Source organism: Myodes glareolus, chromosome 4 (genome assembly GCF_982192425.1).
Source record: "Myodes glareolus chromosome 4, mMyoGla1.1, whole genome shotgun sequence".
Classification (NCBI taxonomy): Eukaryota; Metazoa; Chordata; class Mammalia; order Rodentia; family Cricetidae; genus Myodes; species Myodes glareolus.
The window spans coordinates 121,606,744-121,625,863 of record NC_142029.1 but is presented as its reverse complement, the minus strand read 5'-3'; the positions used below and the strand labels follow the sequence as shown (position 1 = coordinate 121,625,863).

At 36.5% G+C, this 19,120-nt stretch overlaps 1 protein-coding gene across 4 annotated transcripts in view; it reads left to right on the top strand.

The window, feature by feature from the left end:
* The window catches only part of Alkbh8 (alkB homolog 8, tRNA methyltransferase), a 77,226-nt gene that overhangs the window by 53,811 nt on the left and 4,295 nt on the right, over positions 1-19,120 (top strand). For all 4 annotated transcript variants that reach the window (XM_087905905.1, XM_087905907.1, XM_087905904.1 and 1 more), the window contains 3 exons: positions 4,973-5,124; positions 6,932-7,188; positions 14,566-14,715. In XM_087905905.1, the coding sequence (XP_087762031.1) occupies positions 4,973-5,124; positions 6,932-7,188; positions 14,566-14,715 (559 nt within the window). The remainder of the gene's footprint in view (positions 1-4,972; positions 5,125-6,931; positions 7,189-14,565; positions 14,716-19,120) is intronic.

Here is a 19,120-nt window from a genome sequence, read left to right as displayed (position 1 = left end):
TTTTTTTTTTAAGTTAACCTTGTTTCCACCCACTGTGCTGAAATTGTTTATCAGTGATAGGACTTTGCTCATGGAATTTTTAGGGTCATCTCTGTGTAGTATTATATAATCTGCAAATAATGATACTATAAAATCTTCCTTTCCATTTGTATTTCTTTATAATCCTTCAGTTGCCATATCGCTCCATCTAAAAGTTCAAGTACTATATTGAATAGATTTAGAGAGAATTTGTTCCTGATTTTAGTGGAATTGCTTTGACTTCCTCTCCATTTAATTTGATATTGACTATGGTTTGCTATAAATTGCTTTTATTATGCTTAGGTATGTCCCTTTTGTTCCTAATCTCTTCAGGAGTTCTATCATGAAGGGTTATTGGATTTTGTTGAATGCTTTTTTGATATCTAAAGAAGTGATCATGTGGATGTTTTCGTCACTTTATTTACTTGGTGGATTACAATCACAGATTTTTGTATGTTGAACCATTCCTGCATCTCTGGAATAATCTTTTTTGATGTGATTTTTAGATTCAGTTTGCAAGAATTTTATGGAGTATTTTTATATCTGTGTTCATAAGGGAAATTGGTCTGTAATTATCTTTATTTTTTCAGCCCTTATGTGGTTTGGGTATCAGAGTAACTGTGGCACCTCATCAGATGAATTGAGCATTGTTCCTTCTGTTTCTATTTTGTGAATAATTTGAGGAGTATTGGTATTAGCTCTTCTTTGAGAGTGTGGTTGAATTCTACACTAAAATCATCTGACCCTTTGCCTTTTTTGGTTGGGAAACTTAATGACCGCCTCTATTTTACTAGGAGTTATAGGTCTATCTAAATTGGTTTAATTTTGACATGTGGTATGTGTTGAGAAAATTATCCATTTCTTTTACATTTTCCATTTCAGTGGAGTCTGGGTTTTTACAGTATGTCCTTTTGATTCTCTGGATTTCCTTGTTGTTATGTTTCCTTGTTGTTATGCCTACCTTTCATTTATGATTTTTATTAATTTGGTTATTGTCTGTGTTTTGCTTTATAAGAGTTTATCTATCTTGTTGATTTTATCAACCAACTCTTTGTTTCATTGATTCTTTTGTGTTTTTGTTTATTTATTTTTTTGTTTTTTGCTTTTTTAAGACAGGGTCTCTCTGTGTAGACAGGTTGCCTTCAAACTCACAGAGATTTGCCTGCTTCTGCCTCCCAAGTGCTGGGATTAAAGGTGATTCTTTGTATTGTTCTCTTTGTTTCTTTTTAAATTGATTTCATAGGCAGACTTATTGGAATTATACCTGACTTCTTATGGAGATTCTAAAAGCAAAAAGGGCTTGGACAGATCGGCTGCAGATTCTAAGAGACAACAGATGCCAGTTCAGATTATTATACCCAGTAAAATTTCAGATGTCACAAATGGAAAAAATAAGATATTTCATAATAAAGTCAAATTTAAACGGGATCTATCTACAAATCCAGCCTAACAGAAGGTGCTAGAAGGAAAAATCTAAAGGAAGGAGGTTAACTACACTGATGAAAACACAGGAAATAAATAATCTCACACCAGCAAAACCAGGAGAAGCGAACCGCGCGCGTGCGCGCGCGCACACACACACACACACACACACACAAAACACATATATAGACAACACATACACACACCACCACCACCAACAACAACAAAATAACAGGAATTAAGAGTCATTGATAAACATCTCTTAATATCAATGGTCTCAATTCTCTAATAAAAAGACAAAGACTAACAGAATGGATTCGAACAGGATACAATGATGAATACAAGAAACACACTTCAACATCAAAGATAAATATTACCTCAGGTAAAGGGTTGGAAAATGATAATCCAAGCAAATGAACCTAAGAAGCAAGCTGCTGTGCCCATTTTAATATCTAACAAAATAGACTTCAAATTAAACAAAAACGATTGCAAAGGACACCACATATTCAAAGGAAAAATCCAGCAAGATGACATTTCAATTCTTTACATTTATGCTCCAAACACAAGCTTCTCTCCAGCATTTGTAAAAGAAATATCAGTATAGCTTAAATCACACATCTAACCTCACAAATTGATAGCAGGTGATTTCAACACCGCACTCTCACCAATGAACAGGTAAGTCATCCAGACAAAAACTAAACAGAAAATTCCTGGTTCTAACAGACATTATAAACTAAATGAGTCAGTATTTACAGGACATTCTACTTTCTTCTTTGTACCTCATGGAACTTTCTTCAAAGTGAGCACATAATTGGACACATGAGTCTAAGCTTCTACAAGAAAACTGAAATAACTACCTACAACCTGTCAAACCATCATGGATATAAACAACAGAAGTAACAGAAAGCTTACAAACTTATGGAAAACTGTGTTTTTGTGTTGGCATCTAGGCACCTGGGATTGAGGTGATTTTTAAGTCTAGGTTTGCCTTTATTGGGTTGTGTGTTGACTGTTTTGCCTTTTCCTGGCCTCCTTGACTGGTGTGTTCATGGGAATGCTTGCTGGTGTTAGAAGCTGGGGGAAAGGGAAGCCAGGGGAAGATAGTCTGTTGCAGTGCTAAGAATGACCCTAAATATTGTGTCTGAGGGAACAGAAAGAATAGAGAAAATTTGGGAGCAGTCTACCTGGTCATTTGGCAGTCATAGCCTGTGGTTGAGCAAGTGGTAGTGCCCACGATGGGGGTGGGATACAGAATCAAAGTGGGAGAATAGCCTAGAGGGGGATGGACCATGAGACCCACAGGAGATATGGACAGGGGCAAGGCAAGGCTGCATCTTATATACTGTTATAGAGCTGTGGATAACCCTGAGGAGTGTGTCTGGGGAAGCAAGAAGTTGCAGAATATCTGTTGGCAGCCTTCCTGGTGTTCTGATGGTGTGTGGCCTGTGGTTGAGCATGGGGTATCCACTTGTGTTTTCGGGGCTGGTCTTCTGGCAGGCATGGTCTGTGGTTGAGTAGGGGTGTATGCCCAAGTAGAAGTTATCTGCCCAATTTGGGGGCTGGGACATGGTAAAGAAATGGGGAGAGGAGGCCATGGAGAGATGGTCTGTGGAAGTCATCAGATACATGGATGGAGGTTGGGGAGGCAAGCTGCAGCTGGTGTTCTGTTGCAGCCCTGGTGGCTACCCCGAGAATTAGGTTGGGAAACAGAGACAATGGAGAAGATCCCTCCCTGGGCAGCCTACCTGGTACCTGGTCTTCTTTCAGGCTTTTCCTGTCATTGAACTGGATGTTTGCTAGAGGTGGAGGTTGGGACACAACAAAGAGGAAAAAGCCAAGGTGAGGTTTTGAGACCCACAAGAGGTGTGGACAGTGGGGAGGGGAAGCTGCAGCTGTTGTTCTGTTTTAACACTTGGACCCACCCTGAGAATTGAGTTTAGGGGAACAAAGAATAACTGTCTTTGAATCATAAAAAATAAATGGCCTGATTTTGATTCTTTTTCATAGCCATTAAAATATTTGCGCTTAAATATAGTCTAATCAATTTTCTCAAGTATTCTTAGAATTTTGAAAATAGGCAGGTTTTCTTTTTGGGTTCAGGCTCTTTGTGTTGTCGCTCATTGTTAAACTTTTAAGAATAATGACATTATAGTAAGTGCAAAATAAAGAGTTATTTTGCATATATATTGTGAAACAATCTATTCTTGGAAATACCTAAAGCTTCTTTGTAGTCAGACTTTTTCATCGGGACTGTCGGCTCCACAGGAATGATGCAGAAACTGTTATTAATTATAAAAGGGTGGCCAATAGCTTATGCTTGTTTCTAATTAGCTCTTATAACTTGAATTAATCTATATCTTTTAATCTATATTCTTTTATTATAAAGAATGAACTAAAGTGGTTCAGTTACTTTACTCTGTATTACCCATTCTTGCTCCGAGTCTCCTGGCATCTCCCCTTCTTCCCAGCATCCTCTCTCCCTGGAAATCCTGCCTAGGCCATTCAGCTTTTTATTAAACTATTCAGAGTGACACATCTTCACAGTATATACAAAAGATTATTTCATAACATATCTCAGATATTATTTTGATCACACTTTTTTATTGAAGGTATATTATGTCCTTAAATGTTAACAGTAGTTATATATGAAAGTTTGATTCTAAGTCATACTAATATATAATTTAAAGCTGATGTAAGGGTTATACGTTCTTTGTTATATTATTAGGAGGAAGAAAAATAAATATTAACATTATATTTGAAGGTTGCCATTGACATTCATTACCTCCAAAGTGACTGGCTGACTGAGTATGCATTTGCATGCTTTGGAAAGTGATGCTGAAGGGTCATGTTACTTTCATTGGTTAATAAAGAAACTGCCTTGGCTTTTGATAGGACAGCAGCTTAGATAGGTGGAGTAGACAGAACAGAATGCTGGGAAGAAGGCAATGAGGCAGTCGCCATGACTCTCCTCTCCTAGACAGCCGCAGGTTAGAATCCTCCCGGTAAGCCACCACCTCGTGGTGCTACACAGATTACTAGAAATTGGTTAATCAAGATGTGAGAGTTAGCCAATAAGATGCTATAGATAATGGGCCAGGCAGTGTTTAAATGAATACAGTTTCCGTGTAATTATTTCGGGTGTAAGCTAGCTGGGATCCGGGTGGCGGGAAAGCAGCCCATCGTTCCTTTTACAGGAAAGAGATGGAGAAAAAGGTGTAGGTTGTCAGAGATGGGAAAAAGTGTAATAGAGGAAACAAACAAATGGTATACCAACTATTTGATTGATAAGATCTTTGGTGAAGGGGAGAATAAATTGAAATAAGCATGCCAGCATAGGAAATCAACCTTTTGATGTTTATTCTGGAAAAATATATAACAAAATTCCAATCTGCTATATGTTTATTCTTTTTCAAGTGCACTGTAATTTGTAGAATGTCATGTATTTGAAACAGTATGCTAATCCCAACATTTGTTGTATCTCTAAATGTTGTCACTATAATGCCAAGTAAGTTATTTTATTTATTGTCTTTAGAATTACACCCAGAAAGTTTGATACTGTCCAAGCATCTGAGCAGTTTAAAGGTGGAATAATCACCAGTGACATCGGAGACTTGACTTTAAGCAAGCGGGGAATTCGAACATCATTTACGTTTAGGAAAGTGAGGCATGTGCCCTGTGATTGTAGTAAGTGTCTAATTTCATCTATTCTGCATCAGAATAAATGAGGTATGGAAACCCTTTAAGAGCGTCAATACTTAGGAGAGCTTTTTCTTAACTTCTCCAGTAACATCTGCTGTACTGTGCATGTGTCAGACTTTTGTAGCACTTCTCTGAGCTACCTCCATCAGAGTTTATATTCTTTGAAGGCAGGGGCTATATTTTATCATTAATTCACCTGATATTTGGTCCTTTAGCATCCTTGAGTGCCAAGAAAATGCTTTATTTTTTGAAGTAGTAACTAAGAGTGTTGGGATTGTTAGGCAATAAAACATTTCTTATGGAGAAATGATTTTTGTTGGCAAGGCTTGTCAGGCCTTTAATTTTTGTTTTTTAATCTCAACAGAGAATTTGGGGAGGACAGATTGCTTGTGTGAGTGACTCTGGGGTAGTAAGTGGAGGTTTATAATTTAGTCAGTTTGAAAACCTGTAAGGATCTGAGAAGAACTGCACACAGGATGCTGTTCTGATTTGTTTATCTGAGTATGTTGTTCTCTATATTTACTTCTTGAAATCAGCAGAAAATTCTTTTACTTTATAAATGTTAATTTTTACGTCACAGGAGTTTCAATTCGGGGTAGCCTGTAACAATAGCCATTTTATTTAGCTGCAATCTTAAAAAATAAATAAATGAAAACTCTTTTATCTCAGGGCTGGAGAGATGGTTCAGCTGTAGCTCTCCCAGAGGACCTGAGTTTGCTTCTTCCCAGTGCCCATGTTGTCAGACTGTCACTCCAGCTCCAAAGGATCTGATACCTCTGGCTTCCACAGGCACTCCCCTCCCACATGGCGTATGCACACAGAGACAAGAATAGAAATGAAAATAAATCTTAAAGAACAAAACCTCTTATCTGAAAATGATAATCCTGTTAAAATACTTGAAATTACTCTATTTGTGAGGCTGAAAATGAGTTTTTGCTAATTTTGCTAACACTATAGTGAGTTTATAAAATGTGATACTTTAAAATATGCTTGGTATTTGATAAGTCTTACACTACTGGCAGCCTTATAAGGTATAGAAACTAAAGCAAAGCTCCTATTCTCGAGCTACTTAAAAATTTGGTTGGAGAGAGAAGCTAGGTTTCTTATGCAAATGTGTCATTGTTGTGGGTGGTTATTAATTATAAGTGAAACTCTAAAAGCATTTCACTGAGTCTTTTTATTCAGTTTGCAGATTTTTCCTCCTTTTCTTTCCTCCTTTTCTTTATTCTTTGACAGTTTCATGCATGTGTTATAAATTTCGGTCATTTTCACTCCTTATTACTCTTCTCCCACTGACTCTCTTTCTGCCAACAAATCCCCAACTCCTTACTTGTTTTGTTTTGCATTTTGTTTCCTGGCCCATTGAGTTTAATTAAAATTCCTTACTTGAATGTGGTGTAGAATTATTTTCTGGACCATGGACAACTTATCAGTGACAATGTAACTGAAGAAAATGATACCTCTTCCCCTAGCAGCCATTAAGTACCCCTCGACCCTCTTCCATATATTGATTTTATTTGATACCCTAGTCTTTTGCATAAAAAGTTAACATTGCTTTACTTATTATTTAATAAATCTATTTTAATTCATTATTTATCTAATTTTTTTATTATTGATTGAGTGAGTGATTGATTGAGATAGGTCTCACTCTATAAGCCTAGATAGCGTGGAACTCACTATGTAGTACAGTGTGCCCTCAAATTAATGGTGGTCCTGCTGCTCAGATTCTACAGTGGTGGGTTTATAGGTATGTTTCACACCTGGATGCAGAGTTTTTTTTCTTCTCATTTAGGTTACTCCTCGGTCTGCGACAGACAGAGGAAGGCCACACTTCCTTCCCTTCCAGAGAGCAGTAAAGAAGCTTGCCAGCTGGAACAAGAGCATGTTCATCGTGTCTATGATTTGATTGCAAGGCACTTCAGCAGCACAAGACACAGCCCATGGCCACACATCATGGAGTTCCTGAAAGCTTTGCCAAGTGGTTCTATAGTGGCAGATATTGGATGTGGAAACGGAAAGTACCTTGGCATCAACAAGGAGTTATATATGGCAAGTAATTGCTTCTGTTTTCTTTAAATTGGAAAAATGGGATGGAGGTTATGTAGGAGGGTCATCTGCCTACGTGTTACCACCACTCATTTTACTACAGGAGGTTCATATGTGAGTATTGTAGTTAACATCATTTTCACTCCTTCCTCTCCGTATTTCAATTCCTCCTGTTTCCCTCCCTATTACGTTTATAACCTTATTTCACTGTTATTGTCACATAAATATTCATATGTATGTATAAATACAGCCTGTTGGGTCAATTTATTGGTGTGTGTGTGTGTTTAGGGGTGACAGTTTGGGATTACTTAGCCTGCAGGGGATACTCCTCCCTGAATTAGACTGATTCTCCCTTTCTTAGTAGTCATTAATTGCCCTGATTTTCATGCAGGGGTGGAGCCTTATGAAATTTCTCTCATCCACATTAGCATGTAAGGTGTGTTGTCATTGTTCAGGACTAGCCATATTTAGGCAGCTATATAGTTGAGATTCTATGGGTGTAGCTTCCCTGTCCTATATTGAAGATGCTGTCTTACAGCAGATGTTCTGTTCCTGTGGCTTTTCAAATCTTTCTTCTCCTCTTCTATGATTTCCTTGCTTTATGCATCTACTTTATTACTCCCTTATTAGGATGCCCCAATATTGAAGATCTTGCTATAAATCCTTTCTAATCTATAGTTTGTAAACATAAGATAATTTATTGATAGTTACATTGTAAGTAAAATCTAAAGACAGGAAAAATTACAAAGAATATAATGGTTATAAATATCTAGGTGGATAAAAAAGAACTAGAGCAGTCTTGGGGTGATAGTTCAGTAGATAAAATGCTTCCACATAAGCTTGATAGCCTGAGTTCTATTCCCAAGTACCCACATAAAAAACACACAAAAACTGGATGTGGTGGTATGTGATGCTTTCCCCTTGCTGGGGAGGCAGTGACAGGAGGATCCCTCAGGCTCAGTAACCAACCAGCATAGCTGAATCAGTGAGCCTCAGGTGTCGCTGAGAAACTTTTGTCTCAAAAATATAAGTTGGGCAGCACTTTAATTATGACAACTGAGCATATGCACGCTTAGCCACATATGAACACACACACACCTAAAATAAAAGATTAGACGTGTTTCTTAATTTTTAGTCTGCAGCAACCTAAATAAAAGTATATACTATGACAAGGAACCACTATAAGGAAAACACAGAGATAGAAACATAGTAAGTAAGTGCACATCAGAAATGCTTTCTTGCAGCAGTTGGAGACTTACAGAAAGCCACAACTAGTCAAAATGCCAAGAACAACTGGTGATGAGCTGTTGAATGCCAACTGATACATCTGTAGCACAGCTCCTACACCTGAATAACAGACTTGTTCCTGTGCCTTTTGGGTCTAAACCCAGTGCTCATTTGTTCATAGTATTGCCTCGTAGATTTAAATACTTTCAGATGTACTATGTCAGAGCCAGCGCTGAAGCCGTTTCTAATCTACACGTGTCTGCTCTCATTGTTATCATTTCCTTCTCTGAGTCACTTTTTTCTTCTCATGTGAATAAAGTCTTTATGTGGTAGACATTGATGTAAAATTCATACTATCACTGTTCTGTGATGACTAGAGCTTTTATTTCTCAAGATTGGGGGTGAAGAAGGTAAGGAAAAAGGAGGAAAGAGGGAAGGTAGAGAGTCAGAGAATGAATGAATGAGTCAGTCTATATGGAAGTTATTGAAATATCTCAGATTATTTGAAATATTGGCTTCCTTCCCCACCCTTCATACTTTGTACTGACACAAAGCAAAAACTACTACTGGAGTTAAGGGAAAGTAGGGCTGGCATTAAGAGGCAGATGAAAAGCAGCTTTCCATCGAGGTACAATGTGAAACCCATGGATTGTTGTCATGTGTAGTTCTGTTTTGTTTTGTGAATAACAGACTATGTTTGCTCACACTGAGGAAGTAGGTTTTTGATGTGTCACGAAAAATTCCATCCTGCAGTTCAAAATAAGATATTCAAACCAAACTTGATGATAAATGCCTATTATCTTAGTTCTTCTGGTGCACTTGAGCTACCTCAAAAGCAAACAAGCAGGGAAAACAAAGTATGATATACCTTTGGCTGCCCTAGAACTTGTTATGTAAAACAGGCTGGCTTCAAATTTATAGTGATCTCTCTGCCACTGCGCCCCAAGTCCGAGGATTAAAAGCATGTCCCACCATGCTTGCGGGGTGTTAACTTCTTAAAAACTTCTTCAAAAAGGTTTCAGAATAGACTCTGCTTTCTGACAAAAAAGAAAAAGGGAGAAGACACAAATTTATTTTGTGATTAAAAATGGAGATTAAGAGTGTGATTCACCAAATATTCCAATAAAGTACAGAATATTAATTAGAAATTACTATGAGAATTGTTAGTCTAAAGAGCTGGAAAGTCTTGAAAAAATATAATTTCTAGATGCATACCAAATTAAAGCCAGAAGATATTGCAGACCCACTATAGTCAAAGCTATAATCAAAGCTCAACGTTATAATCAAAAGCATTCTGTGAAAGAAACACCCAGGACCAGAGAAATTCATTGTTGAATTCTATCAAACTTTCAATGAAAACCTCATCCAAATTTTTTATAACTTGTTTCACAAAATAGAGAGTGAAGGAACACTACCAAATCTGTTCAGTAAGTCAGTATTCCACTGATCCAAAACCATAGAAAGACAACAACAAAAAGAAAATTACAGTCCAATTTTTTGATGAACACAGCTGGATATCACAATATCCAACCTCAAATTATACTACACTGAAGTTGGAACTCAAATGTAGACTTCAGTGTCTCCTTTTCTTGCTTTTAAACTGTATTTCTCTGTACTTTGTGTATTGCCATTTTAATATCTCTACAATTGAATCTTTTCTTTTATAAATAGTATTTAAAAGTTGTAATTTATGTGTCTGAATGTGGATTTAGGTATGTGAGTGCAATGCTTATCTAAGCTAACAGGTCATTGGATCCCCTGGAGCTAGAGTTAAACGTGGTTGTGAGCCATCTGGTGAGGGTACTGGGAACCGAACTCAAATCCTCTTTAAGAGCAGTGTATGCTCTTAACCACTGAATTATCTCTCTAGCTTTAATGTTTTCTTCATAGTTTTAAAAATTGTGTGTGTATATGTGTATACATATATATTCTTGTTAAAAAAGTATTTACTTATTTTATGTATGTTTGTGCTTTGCCTGTGTGTTTGCACATGCACTATGTACAAAACTCTTGTTATTAAGTGTCAGTAATGGGAATTGGATCTCCAGGAATTGGAGTTTTGTAACAGATAACTAGCCATCATGTATGGGTACTGGGGATCAAACCCATGTCCTCTGCAAGAGTAGCAAGGTCTCTTAATTGCTGAGCCATCTCTGTAGCCCAAATGGTGTGTATTTTTAAGAAAAACAAAGCCCTATTTAGAATATTGTTGAAAGATATTTATCTACCTGTATTCCTATTACCCTAATAAAGCAGTTTATAATGTGTATATTTTCTAATTATTTTTCCCATAAATATTTTATAATATAGTTTATGGACTTTCATAATACTTATCACTTATCCTCACTGTTACATTAATTGTCTTTAAGTTTCTAGAGTTTAGAATATTTATAATAGATGACCTTTCTGTATATATGGTTGTTTTAGTTTAGTGCTGTTTTAAATAACTGATAGATTGGGATCTTAGCTCAGTGGCACAGTGTGAGTTCTGGGTTCTAGGTTCCACCTTTAACAGCATGTGCATGCACACATCTAAATAACTTATTGTGCACTTAGTTTTGTTAGGATGGTAGATTTCCTATTGCGTATGTATGCTATGATAAGAAACACACAAAAGGTTCTTACTGTAAGAAGGCATGTATGTTGAAAGATATTGTGACAGAAGAGAAAATGTAGATTTAGGAGACAAGAAGATCATGTTTTTAAATCTGTGGTCTATTCTGGCCTTACTATTCTATACTATATTCTATACTTTCTTTGCCAGAAAATTTCATCATCCCTACTATAGAAATATAACTAACTCAAAATATGTTGCAAAGAATCTGCCTAGGTGAATTCCAAATAAATAGGTCAATGGGTCTTAGTCTGGTTAGCTTTTTCTACAATTTGTGTTATTTCTTAAAATGTTATTTCTAAAAATTGAGAAGAGTGGTTATTAGGCTAAAAGTTGTGGACATTGTTATGATAATAGTTAAAGATAATGTTACTAATTGCTTTTTAAATGACTTGCCAGTTTGCACTGTCAGCTACATTATATAAGGAGAGTTTTTAATCACACTGTCATCACTGTTGTAGTGGCATTTCATTTGTAGTTTAATAACTGAAGCTTGCCTGAGGATCAAAAAAGTAAAACAGCCACATTGGCCAGCCTTACAGATCAGGCAGCAATGGCACGCACCTTTAATCCCAGTAGCCACAATGACACGCACCTTTAATCCCAGTAGCCACAATGACACGCACCTTTAATCCCAGTAGCCACAATGACATACACCTTTGATGCCAGTAGCCACATTAGTTTGTCATAGAAACCAGGTGATAGCGATGCATGCCCTTAATCCCCAAACTAGAGAGGATAACAAAATGGGAGGAGACAGCTCTTAGTCTCAATCTTATTCTGAGATTCCAGGAGGCAGGATCACCATTTCAGCCTGAGGTAGAGATAAAAGCTAGTGGCTGGCTCTTTTGCTTTTCTGACCTTTAGGTTGAACCCCAATTTCTGTCTCTGAGTTTTTATTAATCGTGCTTCAGCTGTGAGACATTTTGATTTTAGAAGAGGTTGGAAGTCCTACTCTGTGTTGTTCACTTTCCACTCTGACACGCTGAAGGGTATGCATGCTTTCGTTTCTTTGCTTTTTCCTTTCTCACCTGGTAAGGTAAGCATCAATTACTTGCTTGCTCTAAACGTTATGTTTTTAATAGTAGAAAATGGAACTTAGTTTTAATGATTTCTTTTGTTTTATTTATACATCCATAGTCACATATTTAGGGTTTTGATTTGTTTTATTTTTCTTTGAAAATTTTAAAAATAAAGAAGTTTCAGTTGGGGAGATAGTGGTCAGTAAAGTGCTTATCACACAAACAAGTGGACTTGAGTGGAAATTCTCAGAATAGACATAAAATCCAGATATGGTATCAGGTGTCTATAGTATCAAGTACTTGAAATTCTTCATAATCATGCCACACAATGTTCACAACAGAGCAGAAAGACGGCCTATTTATAAGCAAAAACAGGAACTCTTGCAAAGATACATATTTCATTGTCTTGGATGGAGATCAAGAGCATAAAAATTTATATTAGGCTTAAAAATATTTTCTTACTCTTTCCTATTTGTGTATTTATTTTGTGTACACATGTGTTGCAGAAGGGCCGCCCGGCAAGCTTAGACTCGAAAACAATCACACTGAAACTGTATTATTTACATCACTGCTTGGCCCATTAGTTCTAGTTTCTTATTGGCTAACTCTTACATATGAATTTAACCCATTTCTATTAATCTGTGTATTGCCAGGTGGTTGTAGCTTACTGACTAAAGTTCCCAGCATCTATCTCTGGTGGCTCTATGGTTTCTCTCACTCTGCCCTTCTTCCTTCCAGCATTCTGTTTAGTTTTCCCCTTCTAGCTAAGTTCTGCCCTGCTATAAGCACAAGGCAGTTTCTTTATTCAGTAATGGTAATCAGAGCATACAGAGGGAAATCCCACATCACACAAGTGTTCATGTTCATGTGCAGGCATGCAGGCATGCATATGTTAGTCTTTGCATTCCACCTTGCTTAATTCCGTGTCTCTGGTTTACAGCCAGGTACAGCAGGCTAACTTAACCACAACCTTCCAAGAATATTTCTGTCTCTATCTCCCATCTCACTGGAGGAGAGTATGAACTATAGATACCTGATACCATATCTGGATTTTATGTTTATTCTGAGAATTTCCACTCAAGTCCACTTGATTGTGTGATAAGCACTTTACTGACCGCCATCTCCCTAACTGAAACTTATTTATTTTTTAAATTTTCAAAGGAGGAGGGGAAAAAAGACATGATTTAACTATGGTCTGTGGTAGGCTCCAGCAAAACAAGTGAAAGATGAAAGTCTTGAGCCAGGCGTGGGTGACTTCTTTAGCAGCGGGATTTATGTGCTTTCTTGTTAGTGAAAAGGTGTGCTGTGTCCAAACTGTCAAAAGCATCTAGCAAGAGAGAAGAGACATTTCCTTTTATTTGGATTGACTTCTGTTATGGTTTCTTTAAGTTATGGTTCTCTTAAGTTGTTCTTAGCAACTTTCTTCTGAATAATCATTGAGCCCTGCTTTTAAAACTTTGTTTTATAGTCAGATTGGATGTCTTTCTGTTGACTTTTAGTCAGATTCAGTTGTTGCTAACAACTGGGACTACTTTGGTCCTCTGATTATTTTTGAACTGAATTTAAATATAAGGAAATATGACCAACATAAAATTCTGTATATTATTTGAATGGTGTTTCTATTTTGAGTTTGTGTTTACTAGCTGAATTATACATACATACATATATATATATATATATATATGGAAATACATAAATGTGATCATTCAGACATGGATCTTAAACCAAAGGAAAAGCTAGGAATAGTACTGATGCTGTTATTAATAGCCACTTGGGACATTTCCATGTTGATTTATACCTAGGAGATATAGCAAATATAGTATTGCTATTCTTTGTGTGTGTGTGTGTGTATATATATATATATATATGTATATATATATATATATATATATATATTACTAAACAGGAAAGTTTAAACAGAAAGGATAAAGCTGTATTGAAGATGGGAAGCCCTCAGACGCTTTCACAGAATCAGGTGGTCATGGGACTCATTGGACTTTACCTGCTTGGGAAAGTGGAATATTTGCTCTGCTTGCTGCTGTCAGTGGTTCCATTCATTTGGATTGGTTATCTTATACAGAAAAGTTTAAACAAGCACAGTTTTACAAATTGTGAATTCAGCACTATGTTATTTGTAGGGCTAGGGATTTAACAGAAAAAAAAACACCCAATAGCTTTAAAAATTGGAGTATTCTTCAGCAACAATAATAAAAAAAACCAAACAACAAAAACAAACAGGATTTCACTGTGTAATACTGGCTGGGCTTGAACTTGTAGAGATTTGCCTGCCTCTGCTTCTAGAATGCTGGGTGTGTACCACCATATCTGACCTAAATTCTCCTTTTTATTTGGTAATGACTGATTTTCCTAACTATAGTCATGACTTTGTACTGACTCCTATGGCTTGTAATATGATTGCTTGCTTATGTAGATAAAGCTTGTGTGATTAGTCTAAGGTATAAAATAAACCTCTGTGATATGCAAACTAAATGTTACACATTTCTTTCCCTATCATAGATTGGGTGTGATCGTAGCCAGAACCTTTTGGACATTTGTAGAGAGAGGGAGTTTCAGGCCTTAGTCTGTGATGCACTGTCTATTCCATTCCGAAGTGGATCTTTTGATGCTTGCATCTCCATTGCTGTCATTCATCATTTTTCAACTGCGGTGAGTATAGCTTTTCTTTCTGTAAAACTTGTAATTAAGGTGACAGAGAAAGATTGTATGTGTGTGAGTCAAAATAAACTATTTCTTAATTTTTTCTTTTATTTTCCTATTATTTTTGTCAAGGTCTCAACATGAAGTAGCCTCCAAAAATAAATTAGAAAGGCTCATGTATTAAAGTCTTGGCCCCAAGCTGGGGTGACTCTATTGGAAGGTGATTGGGTGCTAACTCCACCAATGTGTTAATTCATTGAATCCTTTATGCTGTATAGACTCTGAGGAAGTGGGGTCTGATTTGAAGTAAGGAACTTTGAATGGCATATTTCTTCATGGTCCCCTCCCAATTTCTTCTGCTACCTGGCTGCCATCAGGTGAGCATCTTTGTCAGGATGCTGTCTTCTCTGAAGAGCCCATCATAGCCTTAGGAACAAGAAGCCAAATGGCCATGGACTGAAACCTGAAAGTCTATGAAGTAAAATACATCTCCATTTTATATTGCTTTTCTCAGGCATTTTACCACAATTGCAAAAACTGATAACAGTTTTCTTTGATTGCTTATCTCACCAACGTTATGTAGTGTTTTCTCTTCCCTTACCTTTCTGTTTATATACTCTTTAGTTATTTTTAATGGTTATCGTGGTACCCAAAATCTACCCATGACATTAGGCTACCTTGAGTTGTTATGCTTAGCCCTTCTAGCAATGTAAGACATCAGAATAACACTTAGCACCTCTGATTTCCACTGTGTTATTGTATAAATTTTGTTGTTTTAAGCGCATGATATTTATTTGTACTTTTCAAGATTTACTCTTTCTAGTCTTCCTTCTTTAAAGCACTTTTAAAGGTTTCTGAAAGACTAGCTTTCTTTTACTTGAAGAATTTTCTTTGTTATTTTTATTTAAGTATTTATTTATTTAGGTATTAAGTGTTTAAATATTGGCAGCATATCTTTTTTGTGTCATTTAAACTCTTTATTTTAAAAGTATTATTTTGACTATATTTTGAATTCTGAATTGATAATATATTTTATATTTTGTTACCCTCTTTTAAATTTCTGCTTCATTTTTGGTAATTTATGCTGATTTGAATTCTAGCTTAATTATCTGTGAAGATATATGTAATTTACCATTAAAATTCTTGTGTTTTGTATTAGTCTGGAATTTATTTTATGTCTTCATTGATTTTTTTTCTAGTTTTATGAACATATTAGCTTAGTTATTTTAAAGTCTTTGAGGTTTTATTTACTCATTTTTAAGATGGAAAATAAATCTTTTTCTTGTTTATTTTTTACTGAACACATGTTAATAGTTGTTTTACCATATTTATAGTCTAGATCATTGCAAAGTAATTAATGGTGATATGTAAAATTTTTAAATTTATTTACTTTAGAGTGTGTGTGTGTGTGTGTGTATTGATGTCAGTTGCCAAAGTGTACATTTGTAGGTCAGAGAACAACTTTAAGAGTGAATTCTCTCCTTCCAGAGGTGAATTCAGGTCATTGGGTGGTAGCAAGAGCTTTTACTGTGCCATCTCCCTAGCTTAATTCCTAATTAATTAATACTTAATTAATTCATAATGCTTAATTCTTAATTACATTGGATATAGAATAAATGATGTAGGAGGGTCGTCTGTCTATGTGTTACTTTCACTGGTTAATAAGGAAACTGCCTTGGTTTTTGATAGGACAACAGCTTAGATAGGCGGAGTAGACAGAACAGAATTCTGGGAGGAAGAAGGCAGTCAGGCAGATGCCATGGCTCTCCTCTTCCGAGATGGACGTGGGTCAGAAACTTCCTGTTAAGCGATGACCTCTTGGTGATATACAGATTATCAGAAATGGGTTAATTAAGGTGTGAGAGTTAGCCAAGAAGAGGCTAGATATAATGGGCCAGGCACTGTTTAATACAGTTTCCGTGTAATTATTTCGGGTAAAGCTAGCTGGGAGCCAAGTGGCGGGGATGCAGCCCACCGTTCCATCTACAAATAAATGTATTTTTCTATGGCTTAATAGTCAGTATATTACAGAAAATAGAGGTCAATAACTACAAAACATTAGGATGAAAACAGTTGTGTAAACCCAGCCTTATTTCCTAGTAGTACATCACTTGGTATATATATATATATATATATATATATATATATATATATATATATATATATATATACACACACACACACATATATATATATATATATATACATATATATGCTACTATAGAAAGTAGCAAATCAACTGGAAGAAATGTGAGAAACTTAAAACAAAAATTGATAAGACCAGTAATAATATACATGTTAAATATGTTATTTTGGTTTTAATCTATGTAAAAACTAAAATGTTGTAGGAGACTGCTTGTTTGTTCCCAGCTGCCCAGACCATGAAATAATCACGCAGAAACTCTATTATTTAAATCATTGCTTGGCCAATCACTTAAGCATATTGCTAGCTAGCACTTCTATCTTGGGTTAACCCATTTCTATTAATCTGTGTATCGCCCCGTGACTGTAGCCTACCAGCAAGGTCCTGGCTTGTCTGTCCCTGACTGTAGGCTTCTCTCTGACTCCACCTTCTTTCTTCCAGCATTCAGTTTAGTTTTCCCCACCTAGCTCTACTCTGCCCTATCTCAGGCCAAGGCTTACCTATAAAAGCAGCACATCTACAGAAGGGCCTCCCACACCACTGAAATACCTGAGTGATGGAATGATGTGGAGCTTAGTCACGGAACTTGAATTCTCTCAAATTTTGTAGAAGTTGCCTTTTTGAAACACTGCATGGTCTTAGAAAGTTGTGATATATAATTTTACATCTTTTATAAAAGGATAGATAATAGTGAACAGAGTATCTCTGGAGAGACAGAGGCCATACCTTGTGGTTAATAGGTGGCAAAAAAGTGTCTAAACCTAATGGAAATAATAATAGATATCTCCTTTTATGTCTGTAAAAACTGAGGGTCAAGTTTCTGAGAATACATAAGCAGTTGAAAACAGACCTTCACAGCCAGTCTTTCTGAAGTGAAAACTATTTTGCTACTTCCTTGTCTTTCTGGAAGTGATAGTTACAAAGAATCCAAATAACTGTGAAAAACATACTCCAGAATTTAAAAAGTGAAAGTTCTGTTCATTTTCCTACTGAAAAAGTGAAAGAATTTCATTAAATCAAGCTCTCTCTCCGCCCTCCTTCTCCTCCTTCTTCCTCTCCTCCTCCTCCTCCTCCTCCTCCTCCTCCTCCTCCTCCTCCTCCTTCCTCTGCTTCTTTTTCTTCTGTCCTTCCCGCTCCCTCTTTCTCTCCCTCCCTTCCCCACCAGCAGTAGTGATACACCCTTTCTTTTATATATACTAAATTATTCTTGGGGCTAGAGAGGTGACTCGTACTTCAGAGCACTTTCTGTGCTAGCATGAAGGCCAGAGTTCAGACCCTAGCACCCACATGAAAACTGGGCATGCTCCTCACATGCACACCTGTAACGCCAGTGCTGAGACTGACAGAGATAGGAAGATTTCTGGCATTACTGGCAGGTAGTCTAGCAGGCAATCTAGCTCATTCTAGATTCAAGGAACCCTTTGTCTAAAGGGAGTAAGGTGTAAAGTGGTAAAGGTGGACACCTTGGTGCCTTCTTCTGGCTTGGGGGTTTATTTTTCTAGTCTGTCTTTGCCTCTGGTTTTTGGGCTTTGGTCATGATTGCTTTGAATATTCATCAAGATTATTATTATAGTTATTATTATTATTGTTATTTGATGCAAAAACCCACAAAGTATGGTTAATAATTTATTAAGGGTACAATGGAAAAACAGACTCATGAATACAGAATGACTTAGACACAGCTGCTGATTCAGCTGCCATTGTCCTACTGTTCTGCCTAAGGGTGATGAGGACCAACTGCAAGGCTTGCTCCTGCTCCAACCACCCAAGAGAGAGAGTGTACATCCCCTCCTCAGTTTTGTTTGGTCACTTATCCTGAGAAAACGATGCCCATAGGCCTAGTTATGCAAACATCAGTTGTTATTATTATTAATATATGCTTATAATTAATTATATTAATAATATATAAATTATTATTATTATAACTTCTGGACAGTTTATATTAAATGGTATAGATTCTTATGTCTGTTTCCAGAGAGCAGTAAATTAAGATCAAAAAGTACATATAAACTGATCAGTTTAATTCTTTAGTGATTGGCTTTCTGCTCTATTGTGACCAGTTTATAGTTACTTCTTTCTGTTTCTCCCTTTAGTTTCAAGTTAAACTTGCCATTGTACTTCGAAGACCCTAAGATCTTGTCTGGAGATGTTCTGTCTCCAACATTGTATGATTGCTAAAACCTTTGCTTTGCTTTCTAACTTCCCAGCTGCTCTTCTGCTGATTTCCTTGGAATTCCGCCCTGTGCTCATGCAGCATGGGTCTCAAAGATA